Here is a 16,378-nt window from a genome sequence, read left to right as displayed (position 1 = left end):
TCATCTCATCAGCTTCAAGTATATATCCTCTGCACAGTCCTCAGTTTCCTGGCAGATTGTTATGGTGATGGTTTTGGCTGTGTTGGTTAGATAACTGAAAGTTCTGGATGGATCTTGATTACATTTTCTGGAAATGTTGGGAATCTTACCGGAAACAGTTGATTAAGTTCAGTTGTAGATCTACAAGAGACCCTGGATTCTGGATCACTTTAGAAATGTTGTTAACATCGCAGTCAATGGAGTATCAAAATGTGTTCCTCACCATCTCAGTTGATTATTGACCGAATAGGAAATCAGTCAAAATACCAAAATAAATGTAGTGTGTTCCTCGTGTTATGTCGGCATGTAATAGCGTTGTGGAATTCTATCTGGTATGGAAATTCCCTACAACTTGGACAGTATCGGCGAGATCGGCACGCAGTCGCAGATTGCAGGAGATGAGTTGCTGCAGGTCTTCTTCTTGCTTCCTCCATTGACTTACCGTATTGGCCCGAATATAACACGATGTTTTTTGCCTTGAAATTATGCTGAAAAAGTCGGGTCGCGTTATATTCGGCATCTAGACATTATACCCATTCAGAACGCTAGATGGCGCCAGATATCTTTACAGCGAATGCTGAACACTATCTAGGCCACAGAGCGAACGCCTGTCACGAAGAAGAATATAAAATAAAAATAGCTGTAGCACGAAGAAGAAAAATAAAAAATAGCGGTTAGAAAGAAAAGAGAAGAAAATACCGGTAAGAGAAGAGATAATGGAGAAACGTAGCGACAATCTGGAGAAAAGTGGGTCGAAGATCGGCCAGGTTAACCGGCAGCTGAGGAGAAGTTACGATGCCAACTTCAAGATGATGGTGATAAATGAGGCAGAGCCTTCAAACAATTGCAAAGCGGCTAGGAAATATGGTGTCTCAGAGTGTAATATACGGGGATGGAGAGCTCAAAAAGATCACCTAAAAAATGCTCACAGTCAGAGAAAAGCTTTCCGTGGTCCTCGGAGCGGCCGCTTCCAAGAGATCGACAGGAGGGTGTGTGCATACGTGGACGAGAAACGCAAGGACGGGATGCCCATCAGCAGAGCTGTCATTCAGCTCAAGGCCATGGAAATAGCGAAAGAGCTAAAGATACCCGCCGCTGACTTCAAAGCAAGCCTCGGCTGGTGTAGAAGAATGATGCGGCGTAACGGATCAACGCTGCGACGCAGAACAAGTCTCGCCCAGCGCCTGCCCTCTGACTTTGGAGAGAAGCTGGTGGCATTTCAGCACTATGTGATCAATTTACGGAAAAAGCACTCTTACCCACTGGATCAGATTGGCAATGCTGATCAGACACCTGTGTATTTTGACATGCCATCATCTGTCACTGTACACAATAAAAGGTGAGAAATCTGTTATTATAAAATCCACTGGAAATGAGAAGAGCCGCGTTACCGTCATGTTAGCCTGCCTCGCAGACGGAACCAAACTCCCTCCGTATGTGGTTTTAAAACGTAAGACATTACCTAAGGAGGCGATGCCAGCTGGCATTATTGTACTTGCCCAGGAGAAGGGCTGGATGGATACCGAGCTTGTAGTGGACTGGCTCAAGGTCGTGTGGGGCAGACGGCATGGTGGACTCAGAAAAAAGAGGAACATGCTGATTTTGGATGCATTTTGCGGACACTTGTCTGATCCAGTAAAAAAAGAAGTGAAGGCAATGAACGGCGACTTGGTGATCATTCCGGGGGGGATGACAAGTCAGCTGCAGGTGTTGGATGTTGTGGTCAACAAACCCTTCAAAGACCATCTGCGAAAGAGATACACAGAGTGGCTCCTGTCTGGTGATCACGCACTCACACCGACAGGAAAGATTAAGAAGCCTCCGGTATGTTTGCTCTGTGAGTGGAACCTCCACGCATGGGATGCAGTGTCCTCAAAGAACATCATCCACGGCTTTAAAAAATGCTGCATATCAAATGCCCTGGACGGCAGTGAGGATGACGTGCTATGGGAGGTGCCAGCGGAGCCAGAGGATGGGAGTGAGCACAGTGACACTGAGCCCAGCGAGGCAGAGGATGTTTGTGAGGAGTAATGTTCTCTGACATGACAGATCTCAGCTCCTCTCAATGTTAAACCAGTTTGCACTATTGTTCCTGATTCATATTTGTTTCAAGACTACAGTTACAGTTATATATTGTTATAACCATTTGTTTCAGATGTACTGTAATTCTTTTCTGTACAAAAATAAAACAAAATTGTTCAAAAAGTCTTTTTTCAAACTTGAGTCTTGAAAAAGAGGGGGTCGTATTATATCCGTGGTCGTGTTATATTCGGGCCAATACGGTAACTCTGACTCAGAGGAATGAGCGTGGACAGTAGTCCCTCGATATAATGCGGTTCATCTTCGCTGCTTCGCGGAGTTTTAATGCAATTTTTCAGATTTTATTTTTGCACTTGAACGCGCCTTGAAACGGCATTAAGACGAAGGGGCGCGGTCGGAGGAACTGTGAAATACACGCGAGTCGCTATTAATAACTTCTTATGTGTTCAACCTCGTAAGTTGATCATTAAATTTAAATTCGTTATTTCTAAAAGCTATCATGTTTATTTGTTAAGAGTTTGTTTTATAGCGCTCTTATTCTCTGTGTAAAAAGAGGCTTTTATTTTGTAGGAGCATAAACGTCACGTCCCTTTTGGGTTTCGTTTCTTCCTGTTGATACATGTAGCCGCTGCCGTTCCGCTGTGCTAAGCTATCCAATAAAGCAGCATGAGAGGCTAAAGACAGCACGAGTAGAATATTTGTTCTTCTGCACTCCAAGCGGCTCTTTCCTCGACCTGCACGCCTTAACATTATGAACAGGAAAACGTTTACTGTACGTACTATATATTTATATTTCTCACACAAATGTTTAGTTCTGAAAAGGTTTTGATCTTTGGTTTCATTCTATAATACTGAAACAATCTATTTAGATTAATGCCTGCCTGTTAAACGTGTATAAAGTGTGTGGTGAGGGGTTTCACAGCCTTAAAACATTTATGTACATGTATAATAATTGTAAAAAAATGAAAATTACTACATTGCGGATTTCACTTATTGCGGGTTATTTTTGGAACGTAACCCCTGCGGAAAATGAGGGACTACTGTACATAAATATTACACAGTGTTAAACGCTTTATTTTTCATTTACACTTTTTTCTTTGACTCCACTTGACATTTAACCTTGATCCCTTTGGAACAGTCTCTCTTCTGAAACATGACAGCTGGAACCGCTTGTCAGCACATTGAGGGTTGTCACAATCAATCATTTTACCACCTTTGTTGTCTTTGCATAAGCAATATGCATACAAACCGCCGCATTCATCATTTTACTGTATTATTGTGTTCTAATTCTAGTTTCCTAGTTATTAGTTCAGGGAAAATACATTTGTGCCAGAACTGAACTAGCTTCTGAACAGCAGTTTCAATAAACATGCTATCTTTGGAAACCTTGGAAATTATATTAAAGTTTGGTGTCCACAAAACAAATTGTGCCTGCTCAACGTTGCAGATGAACATTTGCATCTGTACTTGTGTGTAGTAGCCGTGCTGCGTTTTGAGCGACTTGTCCTCATTCAGACAGCAAGCTGCATCCTGGGTGACGTCGCTGACACTCAGCCGTCCCCTGAACCTATAAGGGCACTTTACTTCAACAACACTGGGACCACAGCAGGAGCAAGACACCATTGCATCAACTGAAGCTCCTAAAAAAGGATGTTTTTCACTTATACGTAAACCACATTTTCTGATTTTGACATCCTCGTGGTAAAACGAATAAGCATCTTGGAACTCAGCAAGAGCCCGTGCTTCATTTTCTTTACCCCAACGTACAGCTGCTACTCTGCTCAGATTTTGTCCAGGCAGACACACACGTCGAATAACTGACTCTGACGGATTTGTCATGTCTGTGTGTAGACATGAATGGGCAACAGAAGCAGTTACGCGGCCACAGCGCATTTGGTGCCACTCGACTGATGCGGCTTGTTTTTGTGTGATTTTATCAAGGAAAGTCACTTGTGCTGAAGAAACGCTGATTTGTTCCAGAGCTGAAGCACTAAGCGCGTCTAAGTCGCATGGAGACGGTCGGTACAAAGTGCGTAAATCAAGTGGCAGACTATCCCGAGGAGCTGCAGCCTTGCTGATCACTAACGGCTGATGATAATCCATGAATGCACTCTGACAGACTCAACGGTGATGCTTGGAGGGAAGAGGGCGTGGAAAGTGTTGCACCCGTTCTTCTGCTTTTGTAGAACTTTATGTTGGATATTGGCAGTGGATCCACCTTCTTCACAAAGCACCGGTTCCATCTGCACAGCTCGTCTTTGTGTAGCCCACACGGACAGCAGCTTCAGCCTTGACTGACGGGGCTGCGAAGCCTGCGAGGGCAAAAAGAAACATTTCCTTTGCAATTGATAACATAAGAAACACATGAGTCTTAGGTTCTGTCCAAGGTTTCTGCCCGTCAAAGGGAAGTTTTTCCTTGCCTCCGTCTCCAAAGTTCTTGCTCTTGTGGGTCAAGTTGGGTTCTGTCTTTCCCTGCTACTCCTGTAAAGTGCCTTGAGATGACTTCCTGTTGTGATCTGGCGCTATAGAAATAAAACTTTGTTCAAAGTTCTGTTGTGCTTTGAACAAAGCCCCTCTTCAGATCACGCCCGGCCGTCCGCGTCACCTGCCACCGACTCCCTTTTGCTCGGGTCTCTTCCATCCACTCCTTCCCATGCAATGCTTGACCATGGTGGGGGTGTGGTGGGAGAGCCACACAATCAGACTCATCACGTGTCTCGGCCCAGACGTCAGCGCAGAGCACCGAACCGGTACGGAGACTGGGTCACTGAATGAGTTACCAAAGATGTTTCAGCACTAGAGATTTACGGTTTATATTTTTTATACTCTAGTCTAGTTTTCTAAATTACCTTTTTCAGTGTTCATTGTTCAAAAGAAAAAAAAAGATGAAGCAACAATGCTTTTACATGATTGCACTTTCCATTTTTGAAGACATGTTGCCATATTGTGACCTGCCCATCTGTATAGGCCTATACAGTCCCTTTGGACACTGCTATCTCTTCAGGTGTTAGGCCTAAATATATAGAGCTTGTGTACCAGTTAGTTGGATGGAATGGCTTTATTACATGTTGCCATTCCATGGTGGGGGTAGTGTTGTGAGATGTGGATGAGTGTGTGTGTGTGTGTGTGTGTGCGCGCGCAGCCGCGGCGAAAGGAGAGTGAGTGGGCAAGAGAGAGAAAGAGAGTGCGAGGGAGCGAGAGACAGAACGAGGAGGAATACGGAGATATATTGATAGAGGAAAAAGGACTCTTGTTTTTGAGTGCAAAGAGAATAAAGCAGCTTCAGTAATTCAGCACGTCTGGCGTCCTGTATTGCTGCAATTCAGCCCTCTTCCCCAGCGTGAAGAAGTCGGGAGGTTAACCCCGGAGGACGAGCTGCCGGGGAGAAGACGTCACCGGGGAGAAGACGTCTCCCCGGTGTCTCCCAACCAAGGTTCGGAGACCAGAACCGGAAAGGTTTAACATCTCTTACTGTTGAGGTATCATCCACATCTCTTGGACCGCGGAGACTATCCAACCATATTCAAGCTGTTTCATTACAAAACGTCTCCCCAATCAGCTGATTAGCTAGAGGACTGTTAGATATCTCTATGGGAGGCATCAAACGATGCCGAGTAGAAATATTCACGCACGCATGCTTACGACACACATGAAACGCAGCACATACACTAACCACAATAAAGATCCCCGCTGTCGAACCTTCGGGACTCTGCTTCCGAATCCGGCGCTGTGTTTCCTTACCAACCTTGTATTTACTTAAGACACCCAGTGAACTTTGATCATGTTGTAATCCTGACTCATTATTGACTTTACAACTCTTAAACAAAATAACCGAGGTAAAACGGAACATTCTAGCAGACACTTCCGAAAGCAGCCAATCACAATGTCTGGACTAGAAGTACCATGAAAAACAAACACGGAATAAATGCACAAATTAACACTTAACACATTGTCTCGCCTTCATTAACACAAATGGAAAGAACCGAACAAACGTACCAATTCTCTACTGCTTGCTGGCAGTAACGTTTGTGTACTTGCTGTCTTTGAGACTCATTTAGACGGTTCCTTTAACGAACGATGAACTTAATATTGAGGGTTACACATTTTACAGGAAAGACAGGAACAATAATGGTTAGGTAAACTTCTCTTTGATTGTTTTTCAAAATGCATGTAACGATACTTTATTGTGTTTTTTTTTTATTGCCCTTCTTTCTAGGAAACACTTTTCAATTCAATCTGTTCGGCTCATTTCCTACACGGTGGCCGCGTACTCTCTCTACCTCCGATTCACCCGGCTCAATCACTTCAGCGCTGATGGCAATCATCAGGGCGCTTATTTTAACAAGTGAGCACACGCTAGCTAGATTTGTTTTTAAATGTATCTTGTAGGACATTATTATGTTCAGTCCATCCAGATTTGAGCCAAATATACATTCACTTATCTGTAGTTTTATTTTAAAGCCTGGACCATAACCATCGATTTAACGTCCCATCAGTCATTCTTGATCTGTGGAAGCTGCAAAATTAATAAAAGATGAGCGCAATGAGTTGAGAAGCATCATTCGTCAGACAATCAGAGCGATTCCCCTACTTCAGTGGTTCTTAACCTTGTTGGAGGTACCGAACCAGTTTCATATGCGCATTTACCAAACCCTTCTTAAAACATAATTCTTTTCAAATTCAAGACAGGTATGTGATTTTTTAATGGTGCACAAAATGAACCGTGCATGAACATCACCTTCAAAGAACAAAACCAACTCAGTGCATGAACTCACTAGAAACTACAAACCGGCCAATCAGAGTGATTCTGCCGTTGCCTTTGAGAGTTCAGGTGCGTGGCTTCACCTTGGTGCCGCTCTCATGTCATGTTCACAGCAACGTCTGTTCCTCTTCTTCGTTTTTATGTCCAGCATCCTCAAAGGATTGCTCACAAAGATATGTTGTAACAAATGGTATTAAATGTTCCAGTGTTTCTTAGCAATAACAATTCCTCATCTCCATGTAGCTTCAAAGGGTGTTGCTTAATTTTTGCGGTTGTGAGACTAGAGTTGCTCAACTTGGCATTGCAAATCATGTGGACACTCCCCCTGGAAATGTTATTTTATTTTTTTGGTTTAATGTTTTGTATTGACTTGTCATGCAATATCTTTCAATAAAAATGTAAATAATCATGCTGACTCCCATCACGTTCCGCGTTGTACATATTCGTCCGAGCACTTTTTTGCTTGACATACGGTAGTTAGTCTGGTGTTGTGAGATGTGTTTCGCTCATTGTGAGAATGCGAGTGCCCATGTGCTCTCTCTCTCTCTCTCTCTCTCTCTCGTAACGTGATCATCTGCAGCCAGTGACGGCTAAGTGGGGGGTATCTTGACCTCCACGGCGGAGGATCACCGAACCCCCTGAGACCGACTCACCGACCCCCGGTTCAGAACCAGTGCCAGTCAAACTGGAAATGAACCGCTATTCTAGTCTCCGTTGGGTTTAGCACAACAATGCAAGAGCAAGTTGAGCGTCTGTCACTGAAGGGGGATGCATGCCTGCATTTAAACGTCTTGGTTGGTTCACGGTGCTCGTAAATCTAACGTTTGCCTTTTAAACACAGCACATGAAGGCAACTTGCCTTTTACCATAGCCTCTCTTATCGTCCCCACTTGTGCTAAATCTAGATTGGATTTAATTGTCTGATGATTTGGAGATTATAAAGTGGACATCTCCTCATCAGTCGATACTTTATCAGAGTATTATCAAGGGCTAATCAAATTGACCCGTCTGTGAGGGTAGAAATCACACTAAGGTGAAAGAAGCTCGACGAAACCTCTACATCCGCTTCATATTCTTTACCAAAAAGTATAAATTATATCACAAGTGCAATCAAAACAAAATATGTGATGGTTATTAATGACCACAAAAAGAAGGCGCACAATTCTTCCAACCTTTAGTTTTAGATGGCCTTAGCCCAGGGGTGGGCAAACCTTTTGACTCGCGGGCCACAATAGGCTCTAAAATTTGACAGAGGGGCCGGACCAAGAACAGATGGATGGAGTATTTGTGTGAGCTAATATAAATGACACATGAAAGCTATTGCATTAAAGGATTTGGCCTTTTACAGGTAGCATTACAGGGAAAAGGTCAAATGAATGAGGTTTAATTATAATACAATTATATTTAATGATATAATTTGGACAAGTTCGGCGGGCCGGATTAAAAAGACCAACGGGCCGCATATGGCCCCCGGGCCTGGGTTTGCCCATGTCTGCCTTAGCCAGTACTCTAAGGGGTTAGAAAGATGGTACTAGATCAGGCATGGGCAAACTACGGCCCGGGGGCCATATGCAGCCCCTTGGGCTTTTTAATCTGGCCCGCCGAACTTGTCCAAATTATATCATAACATTTTATTATAATTAAACCTCATTCATTTTACCTTTTTAATATTAGCTTTTTATTGTCATTGTATGTTTTACACTTTTTACACTGCAAACACACAACGAAATTCCATTTTACAGTTACCTGTAAAAGGCCAAATCCTTTCATGTAATGACTTTTACATGTCATTAATATTAGTTCACACAAACACTCCATCCATCTGTTCCTGGCCCGGCCCCTCTGTCAAATTTTAGAAGCCATTGTGGCCCGCGAGTAAAAAAGTTTGCCCACCCCTGTACTAGATAGACGAAGTGAGTTCATTTACACCACAGAAAATCGATTTGGTTTTAAATCTAAGCACAGCACAGATCTATGGCTTTACTGGTGCCAAACAACAGGTTGAATGGGGAAACAACCTATCCTCACCCTTCAGTACAGGCAATGGAGTACGGCGGGGGGGGGGGGGGTGCTCTGCCTCCAGCCCTGTTTAACCTACACATGGATAACCTGTCGAAGCAGTTGGGGACATGTAAGACAGGATGTCTCATGTCTGATAGGGGACACTCTGTTAAGCCAGTGTTTCCCAACCTTTTTTGAGCCGCGGCACATTTTTACATTTACAAAATCGTGCGGCACACCACCAACCAAAATGACACAAAATGACACCCTAACACAGTACACATTAGATTAGATGACCTTTATTATAATACATATAACTAATAATATAGTTTTCAATGTATTTATACTTAGTGGGAAACCTGGGGCTGTTTTATGAACACAAAATGGATATTCTGGCTGTAATAGAGTGTGTGTGCCGCCCGGAGATTGCTCTTCAGACTCCAGCGTTGCACCGTGTTGCTCTGTTCCTCTCTGCCGCTAACTCTAGTACAGCAACTTCCTCTTGCACTACAAAATAAGGGCGCACATTTCAAAATAAACATCATGCAACTGCACTGCATTTACAGTGTGGCAAATAAAACCTAAAAAAACCCGCATTTATTAAAAAACAAAACAAATATTTCCCAAAAAAACAGTTCTTCATGCTTTGGCTTTTGCCTACTCTACACTTTGTGAGTGCGTCGGTTCCCCTTTGAGGAGGGTCATCCTCAGTGGCAGTTTGGGATCACAGCAAGACGAGTAGTGACAGTGATGGAGAAGTTTTTGAGAAGAGAAAATGCAAATCCCGAACAGGGCCCTGGACAAAATCCAGACCCAGATGAAGGCCCGAGTATGACAAAAGAATAAAGAAAAGACGGTGAGCTCGAGGCAATACAGCGAAAGCTACCTTTCATTTGGATTTACTTTCACCGGGGATGCAACGGCACCGACTCCGCTGAGCTTGGTGTGTGGTGAGAAGCTATCCAATAACTCCACGGTGCCAAGCAGAGCCCTCAAAGCTTGTTGCTGAACTTCTATCAAAATCAAAAAAGTCCCACACTGTGGCAGGAACATTAATACTGCCAGCTTGTAAAGGTAAACGAGATGCTCCGCCCTGACGCGGCAATCTTGAGACGTTCCCATTCACCGAGGAACTGCATGATGGGAACGCTGCTGCAATGTGCGAGGTGATTGGCCCACATTTGAAAACTCTTGAGGAGAAGTTGTCATTTTATTTCTATTCAGCCTTCTCAGAATGCCTTGACTGGGTTCGGGACCCTCACAGCTCAGCATCCGGTGCTGGAAAGGACCTGACTTTAAAGGAGAAGAGGAACTCACTGAACTGGAACAAGATGGTGGTTTAAAGCTGAACTTTGCTGATCTTCCTTTGGACAGTTTCTGGTTATCTGTTACCAAGGAGTTCCCCGTTCTAGCCAACATATTCTGACATTGCTCCCGTTTTCAACCACATATCTGTGTGAGCTGAGCTTCTCAAGCTCGACGGCGATAAAAACTAAAAACAGAGAGACTGAGATGTTGAGGAAGAGCTTTGTGTGTGTCTTTCTACCATTACTGCCAGGATGTCCATTTTGTGTTGATCAAAACAGCCCCAGGTTTCCCACTAAATATAAATACATTAAAAACGATATTATTAACTATATGTATTATAATAAAGGTCATCTAATCTAATATGTACTGTGTTAGAGTGTCCCTTTGTGTAATTTTGGTTGCTGGTGTGCCGCGGAAACTTTCAAGGCTCTTTCCAGACAAGTTTAATGAGAAGTGTAGTAGGTGCTCGCAGACCCCTTGTAACATCACCCATATGTTCTGGACATGTCCCAAGCTGTCTGGGTTCTGGCAACAATTCTTCAAAACAATTTCAGATATATTGGGCATTAATATAATTCCAACTCCACATAGCGCCATCTTCGGCTTGCCCCCGGATGACCTCCAGATCACAGCGATGCAGAGACACATTATTGCCTTTTCCTCGCTTGTTGCTCGTAAGAGAATTCTCTTATTATGGAAGTCCTCCCAACCACCATTAATCAAAGTCTGGCTCCATGATATTTTAGGCCTTCTGAAACTGGAGAAGATAAAATATTCACTTAGAGGTTCATCTGACAGGTTCTATGCTCATTGGAGACCTCTACTCAATTATCTGGGGAGGTTTCTCTGTAGCTAACAATGAATATTAAAAGCAGCTATTAAATTTATGTGGGAAAAGAACAGAAGTGTGAATGATTTTTCATTGGCGAAGTGCACAAGCCAAGCCGTGAAACAAGCAAACAGGAAGTGACACAATACGCTCACCGTCAGTACGTCAATCAAAGCAGTCGTTGGTTGGCCCCAACAAAGAAGTTGCTGTTGATGAACATATATAATGTTTTATCCTGCTAACAATCAGAGGAAATTGACAGATTAATTGTTGAGTTAATTCTCCAGATGGAGACCAGGGTGGTTGATCCCATTCTCGAATCGACCATCATAACCTGCTGACAAATAGGACGTCCTCTGAACCACCATCTTGTTTCTCGAGCCAGAAGAGAAAGCTAGTGACACCTACGTCAGGATGCTGTTTGTGGACTTCAGTTCAGCTTTTAACACCGTCCCACCGGACATGCTGGCTCTGAAGCTCCACAGCCTGGGACTGTCGCTACCGCTCTGCGTCTGGGTCAGGGACTTCCTCAGCAACCGGCCCCAGGTGGTGAGGATAGGAGACACCACATCCTCCCCTCAGATCCTGAACACTGGGACCCCCCAGGGCTGTGTTCTCAACCCTGCTCTCTTCACCCTCTTCACCCACAACTGCTCTGCCATCCACTCCACAAACATGGTTGTGAAGTTTGCTGACGACACCACCGTGGTGGGTCACATCTCCAACAATGATGAGACCCACTACAGAGAGGAGGTCCAGAACCTGATGCTGTGGTGCTCGAGTAACAGCCTTGTTCTGAACACCAGCAAGACCAAGGAGGTCATAGTGGACTACAGGAGGTCCAGGAAGACTGAACACGCCCCCCTGTGCATACGAGGGGAAGCAGTGGAGCGTGTAGAGAACATTAAATTCCTGGGCATCCACATCTCCTCTGACCTCTCCTGGACACTCAACACCAGACACCTGGTGAAGAAGACCCAGCAACGGCTCTTCTTCCTCAGGAAGCTGAAGCGGGCTGGACTCTCCTCTGTGCTGCTTGAGAACTTCTACCGGGCCACGATAGAGAGCATCCTGTGTCTCAGTGCGACCGTGTGGTATGGCAGCTGCACGGCGCAGGACAGGAAGGACCTATCCCGGGTGGTGAGGACCGCTCAGGGGATTGTGGGTCACCGTCTGCCTGATTTGGACTCAGTTTACACCTCCAGAGTCCAGAGGAGGGCCAGACGCATCGCCACAGACCCCACCCACCCGGGCCACAGACTGTTTGTCCCGCTTCCATCAGGGAAGCGGTTCAGGACAATAAGAAGCAGCACTACGAGGCTCAGAAACAGCTTCTTCCCCCGGGCTGTGAAAGCAGTCGTTCCCTTGTAGCGATCTGGGACACTTTATGCCGGCCCTGTTGCTGCTGCTGCTATTTTGCACCATTGCCTGTGATTCTCACTCTCTCTGTGTATATATATATTGTTTCTTTAAGAAAGAATTTAGTTTTTGATTTGATTATGTTATGATGTGTGCCTCAAGCCGTGGGCCTTCTCATGATTTTATTATGTTCGCATAATGATAATAAAGTATCTTGAATCTTGAATCTATATTTTTAGGGAATGGTGGCATAGTGAGTGAGAGTCACCTCACAATAATTCGAATCCTATCTGTGTATGTTTGTATGTTCTGTCCATGTGGGTTTCCTTCAGTTTCTTCCCATCTCCAAAAAGCATGCAATTTAGATTACAGACAATTTGGAGTAACCATTTAGTGTATAAGTGTGTGCGTGAGTGGTTGTCTGTCTCTATGTGGCCCCGCAAAGCGCTGGTGACTCGTCCAAGGTGTACCCCGCCGTAACCAGTAAAGTGGAAAAGCGGCTAGAAGATGGATGAATGGATGATGGGACAGCAGCTGGAGGAGCTGTGTACGTAGCTCTGGTATGTTTCTCCTGATTGCGCCAACTAGAGCCAGCTTTTTCCAGAGGAGTTCCTCTACCAAACGGAGCGAACGTAGTAAAGAAGCTGTCACATGTAACAGGAAGTCCCTGGAAACTACCCTGAATCCTGAGAATATCTTGCTCTCAATAAAATCTCAAAAGAATAAATATTGAGTAAATGCAAACAAGAGAACATGGGAGATATGCTTATGATAAGGAGATGGAAGTGGATAGGGAATGCCATCAAAGAGAATAAGGATGACAATCCAAGAACAGCGCGACATCGGATGCCAGAGCAAAAGAAAAGAACAAAGCTTTGTACATCAAAGCCAACCTTGTCTTGGATCCTATAAAACAGCATCATCACAATCATATTGAACTTAGAGTCATCATTGAGACCACGAAGACGAATAAGAATCAGAATCAGAAGGTGTTTATTTCCAAGGTCAGTGAGGGTACACAGACTGGGAATGTTTCTCAGGGCCAGCAGACTTCAGCTGACGTCTCCACCAAGACGATGGGCATCGGCTACCCCATCTCCTGTAGTAATGACAAGCTGCTCTCCATCACAGGCAACTACATCACTGCTGATGAATATCATGACAGGCGGCTGAAAGCAGTAATCCAGTTGCAGTCATTTGTTCGCCGCTGGCTGGCCTGCAAGGAGATGAACAAGCGGAAGAGTCAACGGGACAAGTTTATAGCATGGGTGGAGGCACAGGAAAGGAGGATTTTAGAGGAGAAGGAGGAGATGATGAGAGACCGTCACCAACGCTGGATGGACCCTAAGACGAACGAGGACATTGATCTGCAATACCACACTCTAGAGACGTGGCGACGTAAAGAAACGGAGCGGATCAACTCAACGCTACATGGTGCTGAGAGGGAGAAAGCTCTCTGCTTGCTGATGGAGGAGCAGGTGCAGCTCATCGGGGGCATCGACCGTAAGCAGATCGACATCCAGAGAAACAACCATGACAAAGTTGTCAAGAACATCTTGGACAAGTCGGCAGCTCCTATTAGGTGGCAAAGAGCAGCCGATGGTAAACCGATTGAGATGGAAACCCAAAACACCAGGAGAGCCAGAGAGCTGCGAGATCTGTACTGCAACGTCAACATGTTGACTGTCAACCGGGAGCAGAGACTTAGCATCCTCGTGGCACTCAAACAGACTGTCATGGAGTACAGCTGTCCACTAACACAGGAAATAGTGGATTTGATTGACAGGGAGGTGGACCTCATGCCTCGAGTAAAGCCTAAAGCTTTGGACGGGCTGAGGAAGAGGATCTCCTCCTTATTGCTCCAATTCATCTGTACACCTGTGTTTAACCCTGAGATGGCCAAAAATGCCCAAAAGACCAAAGACAAGATGCTCTTCTGCCGTCATTGTAATCACTACCGTCACTCGAGCGACTTCAACATTTTGGTTGGCACTCAATGCAACAGCTGTGAGAGAGTCAGAAACAGAGCTCACACCCGGGATGACTTTTCCTTGTACAAGAACATCCTGGAGATGCTGCGAGCTGAGGAGCTGCAGCTCAACGCGGAAGCCAAGATTCCTTTTCTGCTGAAGGTGCAGGATATGAAGTACCTGGTAGAGGATGTATGGGCATCGCGCTCATGCATCAATGGCAGCAGCAACCCTGCCGACCTTGTGTTTATACGCTGGGACAGTCAGAGAGACTGGAGCCCATGGAACTGTATCCTACTGTCCAAAGAAGAGAGTTTCGCTCACAGGATGTGTGATGACGTCCACTTCTATGATGCAGCATTCATCAACATCATTAAGACAAAGCACATTCAGGCTCAACGCCACTTCAGCAAATCCTCTGTTTTTGTCAAGCACCTGTCCTCATAGCCTAATGCTGCGTTGGGTAACTAACTCATCTGGAAAATAATTATTGGGAACCCCCCACTAATCATCATGGCGTCAGTGTTGAAAGGGTCCACCTGCACAAATTTCTGGAGGTTCACATGGACCAACCTATCTGGGAAAGTGAATACCAGGGCCGTGGTGAGGAAAGCCAAGCAGCATCCCACGTACGCGTCTTATGGAAATTAATTCAGATTCTTATGTGTCGGTTTGCTTGTGTTTAGTGATCCAGATGGTTAATTGTATCTGTGAGATCTCCGGTTATCAGAGTGAAATTCAATTTAAACATTTGTTCAATTCAACTATCAACGATCACAATGGGCATACTGACCGGATATCAGCCATCACATGCAATGTTGAAGTATTTTCAGTTAACAGATTTCTGTAAATCGCCGGTGGAACCAATTCCAGTAAAAGACATTGAAAAAAAAGCAACAAGACGATGAAGTGATACAAAGAGTAATCACGCTCAAACAGACAAACGAACGACTAAAGTACAAACAAAAAGTCAAAGAATCAAGCGACGTAAAAAGACTTCTAAGAGAATGGTCTAATTTGTACTTGGACAAAGATGGAATATTATGGAGAAAAACAAACACAAGAAATTAGCTCGTGAACTACGAGCTAATAATAGTAGACCACTTTACCAAGTTTTCACAGGCTTATGCTACACCAAATAAATCTGGAAAGACAGCCACTCGCAAATTGTTTGATGACTTTATCCCCAGATTCGGTTTCCCTGCTAGAATCCACCACGATCAGGGGTGGGAATTTGAGAATGAGTTGTTTAGAAAGTTGCAAAGCTACTGGCAAGATTTATTTGGTGAAGCATAAGCCTGTTAAAACTTGGTAAAGTGGTCTACTATTACTAAGATGAACTCCTCCCCCCCCCCCCCCCCCCACCTTTGCTTCTCTCTAGATGTAGATAATCGACAGAGATTAGTTCAAATGGTGCTGAGGTTGTAATATTTTGAATTGGAGTTCGAGTCTTTCTGTTGGGTTTCTTTTGCTTAAGGTAGTGACAGACTTTCGTTACGTAGTGTTCAATTTCATCTCTCATTTTGGGCCAAAATAATCTCTCTCTGGCTAAAGCAGTGCTTCTCAATTATATTCTGTCGCGCCCCCCCCCCCAAAAAAACACTCTTGTATCCTTATTAACATACAAATAAATATGAAAAAGTCTGCAACAGAAAATGAGGAAGTTAGGTCTTTCTTCTTCTCCCACCGTAGATTGTTTACAACCGCTCTTCTTCTGCTAATCCTCCCTGCGCGCACTCTGACAATCAGGGCGCCACTGCCAACTACTGGAGTGGATGTGCAATTACACTTTACTCTCGTAAGGCAAATAAACATTTTCTCCGCGGTCACAGGCGCCCCCCCTGACATCGCACCGTGCCCCCCTAGGGGGGCGCGCCCCACCATTTGAGAACCACTGGGCTAAAGAGACCATTCTGTCTGTTCCTAAGTGACCCATTTCCACATGTAGTTGGTGGTAGATTAGCGGTTTGAGTTTTGATGGAACTACGAGCTGATTTCTTGTGTTTGTGTTTCTCCATAATATTGGGTGTTGGGGTGGGGTCAAGTTAGTCATACTTATGCATTTGTATG

At 44.6% G+C, this 16,378-nt stretch overlaps 1 protein-coding gene across 1 annotated transcript; it reads left to right on the top strand.

Moving 5' to 3' along the window:
* The first annotated feature begins 755 nt into the window (after positions 1–755).
* LOC137903488 (IQ motif and ubiquitin-like domain-containing protein) lies at positions 756–14,959 on the top strand. Its single transcript, XM_068747637.1, is given in 4 exon segments — positions 756–854; positions 975–1,145; positions 11,361–11,528; positions 13,343–14,959. Coding segments are annotated over 4 exon segments (2,055 nt in total).
* The last annotated feature ends 1,419 nt before the right edge of the window (positions 14,960–16,378 follow it).

The sequence above is a fragment of the Brachionichthys hirsutus genome, chromosome 13, assembly GCF_040956055.1.
Source record: "Brachionichthys hirsutus isolate HB-005 chromosome 13, CSIRO-AGI_Bhir_v1, whole genome shotgun sequence".
In the NCBI taxonomy this organism is placed as follows: domain Eukaryota; kingdom Metazoa; phylum Chordata; class Actinopteri; order Lophiiformes; family Brachionichthyidae; genus Brachionichthys; species Brachionichthys hirsutus.
Note: the sequence above shows the minus strand (reverse complement) of the source record. Positions and strands in the feature narration are given on the sequence as shown.